The 13,793-nt window shown below is 40.9% G+C and overlaps 1 protein-coding gene across 1 annotated transcript; it reads left to right on the top strand.

Moving 5' to 3' along the window:
* Window positions 1-1,753: 1,753 nt before the first annotated feature.
* On the top strand, window positions 1,754-13,010 carry HIKESHI (heat shock protein nuclear import factor hikeshi). The gene is made up of 5 exons (XM_072402333.1): window positions 1,754-1,907; window positions 3,444-3,681; window positions 5,018-5,169; window positions 9,195-9,313; window positions 10,765-13,010. Exons 1-5 carry the CDS (start codon window positions 1,878-1,880, stop codon window positions 10,817-10,819), a joined length of 594 nt encoding a protein of 197 aa, XP_072258434.1. The 5' UTR covers window positions 1,754-1,877; the 3' UTR covers window positions 10,820-13,010.
* The last annotated feature ends 783 nt before the right edge of the window (window positions 13,011-13,793 follow it).

Genomic DNA, 13,793 nt, shown 5'->3' on the forward strand with positions numbered 1-13,793 from the left:
CTTTTCATATGACACTTGCTTAAATCCTGATTGTGTCTGAAAGAGAACCTGTCATTGTTGAGGCAAAGCGGAAGTCCGGGTGATTTTTAATAGGCAACATAAAGGCTGTTAAATCTTATTGCTGTTTCAACATATGGCAATTTCTTACTATTTTGTTTTATCTCCCCTCATTTTCCTATAAAGGGTGTGTGCTGCTCTGCTAAATAAAGATATTTTACCCAGCTATTGTCATTCCTTTTTTTTTTTTTTTTTAGTGTTTTTGGCTGTAATCCATTCTTTTGCCAGTGCAGTTGCTGCCTTTTGAGTACATGGACACAAGAGGGAAAAAGAAGAAAAATTATAATTACTACACAGTATTTATATAGAGCCAACATATTAAGTAGCGCTGTACAAAGTTCATAGTCATGTGACTAGCTGTCCCTCAAAGGAGCTCACAATCTAATGTCCCTACCATAGTCATATGTCATTATTACAGTCTAAGGTCAATTTTGGGGGAAGCCAGTTAACCTAATTGCATGTTTTTGGAATGTGGGAGGAAACCGGAGCACCCAGAGGAAACCCACACCTGCAAACTCCATGCAGTTAGAGTCCTGGCTGAGATTTGAACCTGGGCACAGCAGATCTGCATCTGCACCCTTTGATTGTAAGACAGAGCTGTACATGAAGGCAATTATAAAAAGCCCTATTATACCCAGAGTTTAAATATATTTTGAAAAGTCTGTCCCCAGCCAATACCTCATGCGGGTAATGCATTGCAGTGATCTGACTTGTCTCTGAGGTTGTAGTTAATCTGATCACTGTTCTTCTTGCTGGAAGCAAATCCCTGCCTCTGCCAAGATGGCCACCTCCATGCACTAGGCACAGGGTAGAATAGGGCCATAGCAATAGGTATCCACTCTACAGCTGCAAACCAGGGGAAAGGCTTTTCTACTCAGGCGGTGGCTGCTTTAGAATATAAAAAATGTACTGTAAAACGCTAAATGCACTGACGCAGAACAAACAAGCACATTAGGAGCCATGACAACTTTCAGAACTTTCTGGGACATGAAACACAAAGATGAAGTTAGCATTCCCATAACAGAGGCGGCTTTTGCAATATAGGATTTTGTTTTAAACATAGGTGGTGCCTTCTGATTTGACACATGCCAGCTCTAAATTGCTGAAATTGAACAGACTCAGTGCTGTATATCTGCAATGTGAGCTCTCAGGCACTGCTGCCTCTGATTGCCGGTTTCTGATTGGGATTAGGTGATGGCACTGCTGTGCTGATCACTGTTCTCCTTGCTGGAGGCTTGGGAAGCAAAGCCCTGCGTCTACCAAGATGGCCACCTCCATGCACCACAAGAACAAGAACATAAGGAGTAGGGCTCTCGGCATAAGAATAAATAGGGCCTACAATGAAGATCGCTGTAATGGAGCAAAGGTAAATGACCTTTGTAAGACAACTTGTACATTGCTATTTGTTTAAGCCTTACCATCCTTAATTTCAGTTAAAATTAAACTCTCCTATGACAGGTTCTCTTTAATTGCTCTCCCCACATGCCCTGACATGACTGGACCATTTCATTCATGTTTGACAGGTGACTTTGCCCTTCTTAAAGATGGCCGAATCTGCGCAGACCAAGCAGCCACGCCCTCTCAAATTAGCATCAAAAGAGGGCGGTGATTAGAAGAAACACGTTCACTTATTGGTTGGATTTCTATGCCAGCTTCTATCATGGCGGCGCCAGAGTCAGACTGGGCGGGGCACGTTTTGTTTTTGGTCGCCTAATCTGAAGGATTCTGGAAGTTTCTGGACGGGATCGGTGTGTGAGTAGAACAGATCGGTGTGGAGCTGACAGCGGCCCGAGGGAAGGCACACAGGGCTGGGGGCAGACATGTTCGGCTGCCTGGTAGCCGGGAGGCTGGTGAGTGACAAATGAGAACTCATTAGATTGTGAGCTTCTCAGAGGGACAGCTAGTCACATGACTATAGACTTTGTACAGCGCTGCATAATATGTCGGCGCTATATTAATACTGTGTAATAATAATAACTGTGTACAAGGTGTGGGGTGCAGACAATGAGTTGTGTGCATGCTGACAGACAATTCCTGAGAGCAAGGGAATGACCGTTGCCATGGTTTCCATCAAGAGATGAACAAAGTTAGCATTTTGTGTGAATCATTCATGCACAGAGCAGATCTGGAGAATTGTGCCGTGCAGGAATGACCCCCTTTGAGTCCAGGCCCACCGACCGCCCAATCATTCCAGGCGCTTGGGCAAAAACAAGGCGATTTTATCAGAAGTCACGTGACTTCAGGAACATTGGCACTTCCAATGGCGTTACCGTAGCACCCCGCGCATAAAACATCCGACCACCCCCCTCACGTGACTATTCGAGCACCCGGGTGGTCGTCAACCAGCGGTCCGCAAGAAAACTTTGGTGGTCCACAGAAAAATGTGGACATTGTTTACAATTTTTATGTTTTATTAATAATAAAACAAAAATAATATTCTAACAAATTCTTATATTCTGAAAGACAGTTTTCTCATTTATATTGCACTAAATGCACGAGCTGTAGTAGAGTGGGAAAACCAATGGAGGCGCAACGTGAGGTCAGTGTAGTGTTAAGTTGGATGAGGCGATCTTTACCGAGCCGTATGCTTCAGTATTGTTTCCACCATTACATCAGTTATGGTGCTCCGCCAATACCGATTCCCATCCCATTGTTTTATTTTATTTGTTTTTTTCTCAGATGATCTTTTAGATAAGTATGACCTTAACTGTGTATTTTCTATAACTGTTATATTTAATGGCATCACCCATCCTGCACTTTTTTCATTGGGTTCTCTTACCACCCATCCTGAACTTTCTTTATTGAGTTCCCATACCACCTATCCTGGACCGTTTTCATTGGGTTCTCTTACCACCGTTATCACACTTTCATCATTGTGTTTTCATACTACCAATCCCAGACCTTCATCATTGGGTTCTCATACCACCCGTCAGACCTTCATCATTGGGTTCTCATACCACCCGTCACAGACCTTCATCATTGGGTTCTCATCAGACCTTCATCATTGGGTTCTCATACCACCCAATCCCAGACCTTCATCATTGGGTTCTCATACCACCCAATCCCAGACCTTCATCATTGGGTTCCCATACCACCCAATCCCAGACTTTCATCATTGGGTTCCCATACAACCCATCCCAGACCATAATCATTGGTTTTCTAAGCCGCCAGTCCCAGACCTTCATCATTGGGTTCCCATACCACCCGTCTCAGACCTTCATCATTGGGTTCTCATACCATCCCAGACTTTTATCATTGACTGACTAACTATGGTAAGGTAGGTTTAAGAAAGGTGAGGCAAAACTGGATCTTCACCACATGGCCACCTCCTATTGCATGCTGGTAAAAGATTCTCTTTAACCATGTTTTTTGTTTTCTGTCCTCAGGTGCAGACTGATGCCCAGCAAATAGCAGAAGATAAGTTTGTCTTCAACCTTCCTGACTATGAAAGCATCAACCATGTGGTGGTGTTCATGCTGGGGACCATCCCATTCCCGGAGAGGATGGGAGGTTCCGTCTACATCTCATATCCTGATCTCAATGGCATGCCTGTATGGCAGCTGCTCGGCTTTATTACCAATGAAAAGCCCAGTGCCATCTTCAAAATATCTGGCCTAAAATCTGGTAAGAGAAAGATTTGTTGTAATTAAAGTTAAAGTCGTAGCTATTTTTTTCATTTCTTACAAACTTAGACAATGATCAGTTTTAATTACCCTTCATATGATTGTTCTGCAGCCAGAATTCTTGATAAAAGGGCCATGGCATGGCATATCCTGGTTTGTGGTAAAGCAATACATTTCTAGTTATGACACTTTTGTTGTCATTACAGTTAGTAACAGATCACAAGGGGCTAGCAGATCTTTGGAAGTTGCTATAGAATGTATGAATTGACATGAGAAACCATGGTATGCTTTAGGGGCAGCAATTATTCGACCCATTTAACTGGTTGAATCATAAGCAGTGTTGTCAGCCCTGAATTCTCTGCTAGATTATAAAACACCATAGATCTCCATACCAAAATGGGGAAGTATTCTGTAGACCATCAGAGGGAAACTGGGGCAGGAGTGATGACAAAATTTAGATGCTGGATGCATTGTCAAAATGTTTAAAAAACTTTAAGTTCTATTTTATGCACCTAGAATCGTAGTTCTGTACTGTAATACCCTGGTGATGCTTTCATTTATGTCAGCAGTGCCATTAAAACGTGGGCAGAATGCTCCATCATGGTACTAACCTGCACAAATTATGTACTACTAAGGATTGGGTAGATGACCCATCACTGCTGCAGAACAGACTAACCCAGTAACTTGTCCCCATGATAAGAAGCCTTTATAGGTCTGTAAGGTAGTGTAATATCTCATGATGCCCAATATATCTGAAATGAAAAGCACAAAATTCTTAATATGGAAGTGCAATGTGACATTAGCTTATGTGAGACCCGTTTTCTTCCTTCACATATTATTATTATTATTATTTTACAGAATTTTTTATAGCACCAACATATTACACAGCAGTGCTCAACCCAGAAATTTTTTTAAGCCGGGTGGGAAGAAATTATAGGTGGGTGGCAGCCCCTGTATTGTGACTAAACTCTTTAGTAACCACCCAAAAACAGCCGGGTGGGTGCTGAAAAGTGCTGGGTGGTGCACCCAGCTAATAGGGCCTGGGGAGAACCTTGCACAGCACTGTACATCAAATAGGGGATGACAAACAGATACAGACAGTGACACAAGAGAAGAAGAGGACCCTGACCAGAAGAGCTTACAGTCTAGCGGGTGGGGGAAGTATCACACAATAGGATAACATGTCAGAGGTTAATAGGTGTAGAGCACAAAAAATATTCCTGGTCATACATGTCGAAGTCACAGAACTCAAAAAGAAAACTTAAGATAAGTCTTATTTAGGTGTTTTATGTGTCACTGTTACCTTTGCTTTTCATTACCTTTTGTTTTCAATGTAGGGGTGGGTGGCCAGCACCCGTTTGGAGCCATGACTTTGCCTCAGACCCCTTCGGTGGCACAGATAGGAATCTCTGTGGAATTGCTTGAGCAGCTGGCACAGCAGACCCCAGTAGCCAATGCGGCTGTGTCAAACGTGGACTCCTTTACCCAGGTCAGTATGACACCGACTAATCCTGTGAAGGTATTCTTGTTTATAGTCCTCCATCGGTATGTTCAAGATGAAAATGTGTCCTTTAAAAATAGCCCCGTATATATGAACAGCTTACTGGACTCAGGATCATCTAGAAATATCAATTATACCCATGCAGTACCCTGGAAAATCTGCCTTTGTTTTGAAATCTTCCTGGAAATAAGCAGAGTACCTCCTGCACCTACAGTCTTATCAATGTAGATTTGGCGTTGTCACTACTGTGTGGCTTACAGTTATCCTTGCTGGAGAGGAAGCTGTACCTGGACCTGCAGTGCAAGGATCTCCCTGCTTTGATTGCATGCATATTACCAATCTGTACTTCCCAACCACCATCAGATGATCAGATGACCAGTCCTCAACTTTTCCCTGTTTCTCTAAGTCATTGTCAAGTCAGTAATTTAAACTAGATCAGCTTCTGGGAAACCACAGACAACACTGGTGACGCTAGACATTAGATCTGTGATTTTGCTTATGTTTTTGAAGCCTACCACTCACCACAGTACATATTCTCTTTAAAGAGAATCAGTCAATAATGAGCATCTTTAATTATTTCCACTCCTGAGTTGTTATATTTTGCTCAGTCTTGCAACTTAAAATTTTTTTTCAACTTGCAGATCCTTTATCAAACAAAGACCAGTCAATGATTTATATCTTTCCATGAATGGTGCAGGTTGATGAATTTGTACCAAAGATGCAGTGAGATTTTCTTTTAACCCACACAGCAAGATGCAGAAGTGTAAATGCAATCCATGAGCAAACTCTAAAATATTAGGTGGCTTGCATTTGCTGCTGATATTAGTAAAAAGTAGAAGATGCTTACTTTGTAAAGTGAATATTAGTTAACAAAGTAGCAGTTTTCACTTTAAATGCTCAATCATGATCCAAAAGAAAAAACTTCTGTCCTCTCCTTTTTCTTTTTCTCTCTCCTTTTTTTATATTTTGTTTTATTTTATATTTTTATAAGTAACCAATAAAACAGACATATACAAAAAATTAAAATAGAAGGTATAAAACAACATAAAAAGAAACAAGTATTACACATCACAACAATATTTGAGGTTATCATGAAGACATATAAATAAAATGGAAAAACACAGGAGCAAAAATCTTCATGAATAAAATCATCCCAGTAAAACCAGGTACGTACAGGTCTGTGTGGTGGCTGATCTCCTGATTTCATAGGTTCCTCCATATACTGTATATCATTCACTCTGGCAATCCATTGCTTCAATGTAGGAGGGGCAGTTTGTTTCCACAGTGGTGGGATGCATGCCTTAGCCGTGTCCAATAAATGACACAGCAGATAATTCCTATAAAGTTTTCTCGATATCTCGGACACATGAAGCAGGACGAGCTCCGGCTGAACAGCTATTGAGATCCCGGTTAATTTTTGAATAATCTCATAGACACCCGCCCAAAATGAAGTCAATACTGGACAACTCCAGAAAATATGCATTAAAGTACGGGCATGTTGCCCACATTTCCAACACAGCCCAGTCGTGTGTGGATAAAATTTTGCCAACAGATCAGGGGTCCTATACCACCTAGTGAGCAGCTTACATTTTGTCTCTTGATAGCGGTTGCTAATGGAGGCCCTATGCTCATATTATAAAATGAGACCAGTATGTTCCCTCCTAAATTTAATGTCTAGATCCCTCTCCCACTTGGAAATGAAAAAGAGCCCCGGAGTATCACCTGTTGTCAGCTACATTTCATATGCATATGAAAGTACACCTCTTGGGATCACCGGCTACACACAAATTCTCCAAGGGGGTGAGGGGTCGATGGAAAACCCGCGCCAGCGGCAATGAAGAGAAAAAAAAAATGTTGCAATTGCACCTTCCTCCAAACATCTAAACAAAGGAGAGAGTGATCCATTGAAATCTGCTCCATTGTCTTCCAATGGTTGTAGAAAATGGAGGCCCGATAAATTCTCTGCTCAATCCATGCCTTGGAGACCGGGTCTTTCTTGCTAGTGGGGAATCTGGGGTGGCCAAGCATAGGAGATAGTGGCGAAGGAAATGTTTCGATACTCTCAGCTGGAAAGTATCTAGCCACCACCCTAAGCATCTCTCCCCAACAAGGGGTGAGGGCGTAGGGGGCCACATTCTTCAGATGGGGACCACACAGCAGAGCTCAGCAGTATAGGAGACATCGAATCTTCCAGTCTCTGGAAACAGAATTGGGTCAGGGAAAGCCATCCCACCCTTGTCTTTCGGGAGTCATAGTAAAAGTTTGTAGAGGTGTGGGGTGTCGCTGTTCCATACAAATCTTGAAAATTCTGATCTGAATTTATGCAACACATGAATGGGAATATGCACCGGCAGAGTTTGAAGCAAATACAGAAGATGGTCATTTTTAGAATATTGGAGTGGCCAAACAACGAAAAAGCTTGTCGCTGCCATCGTTGGAAATCCCCTCGTATCGTGTTGAGAAGTGGCAGGAAATTCTATTCCACTCACTACCTTACTGATATCTGCTGGAATATTAGTACCTAGGTATTGAATCCAGCCCCGCGCCCACTTAAATGGAAAGCAGGGCGACATAGTGTTCCCAAGTTCCGGAGGCAAATTAATATCCAATACTTCTGAAGATTGACTTTATAGTCGGAGAACTGGGCGTAATGGCGTAGCTCTTTGAGAAGGTTGGGAATAGTTATGTGAGGGGAGGTCACATATAAAGAAATCATCCGCATGTGCGGACACTTTATGTTCTGTGTTGCCCACCCGAATATCTTTAATATCAGGGTTTTTGTGGATATGTCTTAGCAGCGGTTCAAGAAGCAAAATAAAAAGCAGTGGGGACAGCGGGCATCCCTGTCCTCTCACCTTATTTACTTTTCTTCACTTTGAATAGTTACCATCCCCAACCCCTGATCTGTTTTTTTGGAGGGAACATTTCCTTTCTGCCCACTAGAGGGCACTCTACCACCACTTAGAGTTATAGAGAAATGGACAAAGGCTTGTTAAGTTTTCTGGAGTATGATGAGGACTACAAAACAAAATTTGTAAATTTGAAATAGAACTGTGTTCCTGTTCTGTTATAAGCATTAATAATCACACCCTAAACTGTCATCATTTCCCAATATTTGGATCAAGTTCTGTCTTAGGTACTTTGATCATTCTGATGTTACAGCTTTGATCCGGTCACTGGCATTGCAGAGATGTGCAGGGAGAACACTTACTGCTGTTATATGTGACTCTTACTGCCAAAACACTGCAGAATGTTAGGCTGACTTCAGCCTAGCAGTTTTTGCAAATGGCTTTGCATTTTTTTAAGCAGTATAAAAAGAAAAAAAGATGCCTGCAAAAGCCTAATATTGACACCCTGTTACCACTCCAATGTGCCTGGTGTTTGACAATAGGTGATTACCAAGAAAGCAACCCCTTGTACATCCATGATGAGGGGAGGATGCAAGCAGATGAGTATTTCCTTGCCCTCATGAGTGTTACCATCCAGTGTTTGTTATTGTCCATTTTTTGTAGAATTTCCGAACCCTTTCAGGCCTTGTCCCCCAATTAGTTTGTTACTGGACAGTGAAAAGAGAAAAAACAGACCGATGAGCTCATCTTTCCATTACTTTGCCTCTATTGGCATGAGAACTCTCCCTGCCTCACCATCACCATGCAGCTCTGCTGTCACATGAGAGGAAGAGAGTTACTCACAGGTTATTATTATTAAACAGGAGTTATATAGCGCCAACATATTAAGCAGCACTGTACATTAAATAGGGGTTGCAAATGACAGACAGATATAGGCAGTGACACGGGAGGAGAGGACCCTGACCAGAAGAGCTTACAATCTAGGAGGCTCTTTCATGGTCTAAGTCTTTGCCAAACAAAAGTACTCCCCAACAGGGTGAAGAGAATGTGTTCTCCTGGAGAAGGGGCAAAGTTTTAGGTATATTGTAGGATGATGGCCTTGTGCAGTATCTACATTCTATTATTTATTACATTATATTTTAAAATTTCATTTTTCTTTTCCAGTTCACTCAGAAAATGTTGGACAACTTCTATAATTTTGCCACATCATTTGCCATATCCCAAGCACAGATGACCCCTAGCCCTTCAGAAGTCTTTATACCAGCCAACGTGGTTCTCAAATGGTAAGAACGTCACCATTGGATGTGATTCCGCTATTTACATTTCTACTTCAACATCAAACAATTTATATGTCTGAACAAAGAAACCAGGGCAAAATAAAAAGATCATTATGTGATGCAGTCTGTGATCAGCATTAACACATTACCACCTCTATCATAGGGATATTTCCTGCTGATCCTGCCAGTAGATCTGTTACTTTTCCATTATTTGTAATTTTATGACAGCACTGTTCATTCTGCAGTGAAATCATACTGCCTCATGAAAAAGTGACAATAAAAATTACTTTGTTGCAAATACGAAAAGCCACATTATATTTATATATATATATATATATATATATATATATATATATATATATAGGGATATTGCAATGCCATAGAAGATAATAAGAAATTCAGTAAAAGGCCACATCCCTAATCTAGGACAAGTAATAGATGGTAAAATCCAGTTAAAATCCCATTATTTCATCCAATATGCAAAAACTGAAATCTTAAAGTATAAAGGGGAGTTGAGTGTCCCAAAACATTCCTAAATTGCTTTTAGTGGAAAATTTGGGGATTTAGGATAAAAGTCCCTTGTGAGTGATAACCATGGCTCCCTCTATAAATGGAGTGTAGACATCCAGGGAAAAGAAATGTATTTATTTGCAGGATCACCCCTTTAAAATCAAGTGAAAAACCATGAAAAAAACTATTTATTTGTATTTATATAATGCTGACATATTACACAGCGCTGTACAAAGTCCATAGTCACGTTGCTAGCTGTCCCTCAAAGAGTCTCACAATCTAATGTCCTTACCATAGTCATATGTCAATAATCCAGTCTAAGGTTAATTTTTGAGGGGAGCCAATTAACCTAACAGCATGTTGGGAGGTAACTGGAGTACCCAGAGGAAACCCGTGCAAACATAGGGAGAACCTGCAAACTCCATGTAGATAGTGTCCTGGCTGAGATTTGAACCTGAGACCCAGCTCTGCAAAGGCCACAGTGCTAACCACTGAGCCAACTAATGCAGCAATTACATCTAAGGTAACTTGCAGTATATTACATTTATGTTTTTGGCAAACTAAAATCTGACTCCAGAAAACACTTTAAGCTGTTTTTTTTCTTATGTATAAAAACTGACTGCTGTAAGCATCTCCATCAGTGGAAGGTTTGTCCCAACCCCTGTAACTGCTATTGTAGATTGTTATTCTAGATTGTAAGCTCTTCTGAGCAGGGTCCTCTCCTCCTCCTATGTCTGTCTGTCATTTGCAACCCCTATTTAATGTACAGCGCTGCATAATATGTTGGTGCTATATTAATACAATTTAATAGGAATTATTGCTTTACAGGTTAGCCTGTTCATTGATCCCATTAAGCCATAAAGCCTCCTGATCATTTCTATATTTTATGTGAAGGCTGCTGTAGTTCCACTTCAAATCCTTTATTCTGCTTTTATGTCACCTCGCAGGTACGAGAACTTCCAGCGGCGCCTGGCACAGAACCCCTTTTTCTGGAAGACGTAGAGCAGCAGCCTCCCTCACTGGCGTTCCCGGAAAGCTGCATATTGTGCCTCTCTTTAACACTTTCTTTGCTGGACCCCCCTCCCTCCCGTTCCTTCCAGTTCCCTCTAGCACAAAGTGTTTAACACCAGGCACAGCTGCACCTGTGCTTCACACAGATCTCATTGGACGACTATAATCATGCGGGATTCTGACAAGCTGCTTTTTTTAGGGGGAGGAAAGCTTTTCACGGTCAGCCCCCACAAAAATTTTGCTTTCCCCTGTTCGGATGTACGCTGTTTTTTCAATAAGTACCTTACTTAAACCTGTTTTAAGGTTACCTTTACTACATGACTGCTTCTACATCTACAACTGCCATGAAAATATATATATATTTTTTTCTTTCTGATCCGCATGTCAACTTATTGTGGTTTGCACTTATAAGACCAAATATCCTGATCCTGTTATCAACGGAATACCAAGCAAAATTGTTTTCATTAATTAATCTTTAACATTGATTACCCATCAATGGAATTTTAAAGGGTACATCACTGCTTCTTTGAGTCTTCATTGCCACGGCGATCAAGACTTAATGGAATCGCAGAGACTCCCGGGATACCTACGTCATGAATCCTGGGAGGTTCTTGGCTGCTCCTTTTGTGCATGCCTGGTGTCAGGCGAGTGCAGAAGGGGTATTTTATCCACTAAGGGGAAAGCGATGCGCATGCGTGAGATCGACGTTCTTTTTTTTTTTTTTTTCCTCCCCCCATACAGCAGCTACGTCACCCAAACTCGTTCCTGCGCAGTGCGAGATTGGGTGACGTAGCAAGTAGACTGAAGATGGTGGTGCTTCCTCTGCGTCAGGATGAAGAAGAAATCCAGGACGGTATGGGACCTGATCAAGGAAAGGTCAAGCACTATTGAGGGATCTGCGGGATTAAAGGTGTGTGCTGCTGTGTTTTTTTTTTTTTTGCTTTAATGAAATAAAGGTGCTGGATTTTTTTTTTTTTTTTACTTCAGCTGACAGTTTTAAAAACTGCTGTAAATGTAAAATGAGGAACAATGGGTCTGATTTAATAAAGCTGTTCTAAACTGGAGAAGATATACGATCATAAGAGAACCTGGGTGATCCAGCAAACCTGCAATTGATTACTTAAAATCATTTAGTTGGGAAATGATTTTAATTCTGGACCAGATCCATTTCAAGTTTGCTGAATTACTCAGGTTCTCCCATAATAGTCTATCTTCTACAGTCTTAGAGAGCTTTAATAAATCGGAGCCAATGAGACCGGTATTCTTATCCAGGTGACCTGGCCTAAAAAGGAATATGGTGGCAAAAGTGCAAATTTTTCAGTGTCACAGGTATACTATATTGGCTTTGGGTTAACTATAATCATATGTGACATTACATGATAAAAAAATCCTAGAGCACTTCTTATATCAGTAAGTGTCCCCTTTGAAATGAAAACCTGAACACCCATAAGGATGAAATCAGACCTCTGACTTTCTATCAGATATGGGGGAGGGCAATGATGATTGGTATCTGACGAGGACAGGACATTAGGAAAGTCTTGTTGTCCACTGGGACTCTGGCACTTAACTAGAGAAGTCGGGTCCTATGTGAACCCTGGGCCAGGATCCAAGGGGGTTTTTGAAAGCCAATACAGATTTTTGCATTATACCATGTGACTATAATATTTAGGTATTTGCTCAGAGAATTCTCATAGTGCAACACTACAAAACAGAAAGCACAACCTGCATATGTAATGAATAATCATGGCTGCCATACCATATACACACAATTACAAATCAGAATACAAAACCTGGAGTTTTACTTTAACTACATGGGGAATATAAATATGCCAGCATTTCATCACTTTATTCGTTTCGTTCTCTTTTTTAATTTATTTGCTGCTGAATTGCCTCCGACGATTACAATATTAGAAACTAAGCGATTAAACAGCCAATTGTAAATATCAAACGATCTGCAAGTTTTTTTATGTCTTAATATAAAGCCAAAAATTCTGAACATTTTGGTAATGTTTTTCATGTTTTTGCTGCTTGGAAAGGAAAATGATCATTCAAAGTGTACAGTCATTTTTTCAAGGCTTGGTGGTGTTTTTCACAGAAATAAAAAAAACCTTCATTTAATACAAAACATTTTCTCATGTCGAGCTTTACTATTTTATGCTTTAAATAAAACGTATTTGTGTCACGTTTTGGCATTTGTTTTATTTGGATGGTATATTGAATTGTGTACGAACCATATTGATCGAAGATCTGCATTATATTTCTGCAATACATCTAGATTTCCCTGTTATTATTATTAGATTGTAAGCTCTTCAGGGCAGGGTCCTCTTCTCCTGTGTCACTGTCTGTATCCATCTGTCATTTGCAACCCCTATTTAATGTACAGCGCTGCGTAATATGTTGGTGCTATATGAATCCTGTTTAATAATTAGACTGTATTTATATAGTGCCGACATATTACCCAGCGTTGTACAAAGTTTATAGTTATGTCACTAGCTGTCCCTCAAAGGAGCGCACAATCTAATGTCCCTACCATAGTCATATGCCTTTAATACAATCTAAGGGCAATTTTTTTTTTAGGGGGGGGGGAGCCAATTAACCATTCTGCATGATTTGGAATGTGAAAGGATACCAGAACACCCAGAGGAAAACCACATAAACACGGGGAGAACCTGCAAACTCCATGCAGATAACGTCCTGGCCGAGATTCGAACCTGGGACATTGCCTGTCCTTTTCTGTAATGATGACCTGCCTGATTCATCATTTTTAAAAGTGGAACTTTAAAGTACTAATCTTTGTCTTGACTCACATGGTCTGTTTTGCCCCTTCCTAAGTAAGCAGCAATGTGTGGTCCCCCATTTGTATAATGCAGTACTGTAATACATATGGCCATTGAGCAGATGGCCATGGAACTTGCAGGACTGCTGGCCCAAAACTTCTTGCTACATAGTTAGTTTGAAAAAAAGA

This window comes from Pyxicephalus adspersus, chromosome 1 (assembly GCF_032062135.1).
Source record: "Pyxicephalus adspersus chromosome 1, UCB_Pads_2.0, whole genome shotgun sequence".
Taxonomy (NCBI): Eukaryota; Metazoa; Chordata; class Amphibia; order Anura; family Pyxicephalidae; genus Pyxicephalus; species Pyxicephalus adspersus.

Excerpts from the sequence above, each read along its gene's own strand:
- HIKESHI (XM_072402333.1), top strand. The coding sequence starts at position 1,878 with ATGTTCGGCTGCCTGGTAGCCGGGAGGCTG. Across the intron at positions 3,682-5,017 it reads AATATCTGGCCTAAAATCTG|GGGTGGGTGGCCAGCACCCG; the intron begins GTAAGAGAAAGA and ends TTTTCAATGTAG. Across the intron at positions 9,314-10,764 it reads GCCAACGTGGTTCTCAAATG|GTACGAGAACTTCCAGCGGC; the intron begins GTAAGAACGTCA and ends GTCACCTCGCAG.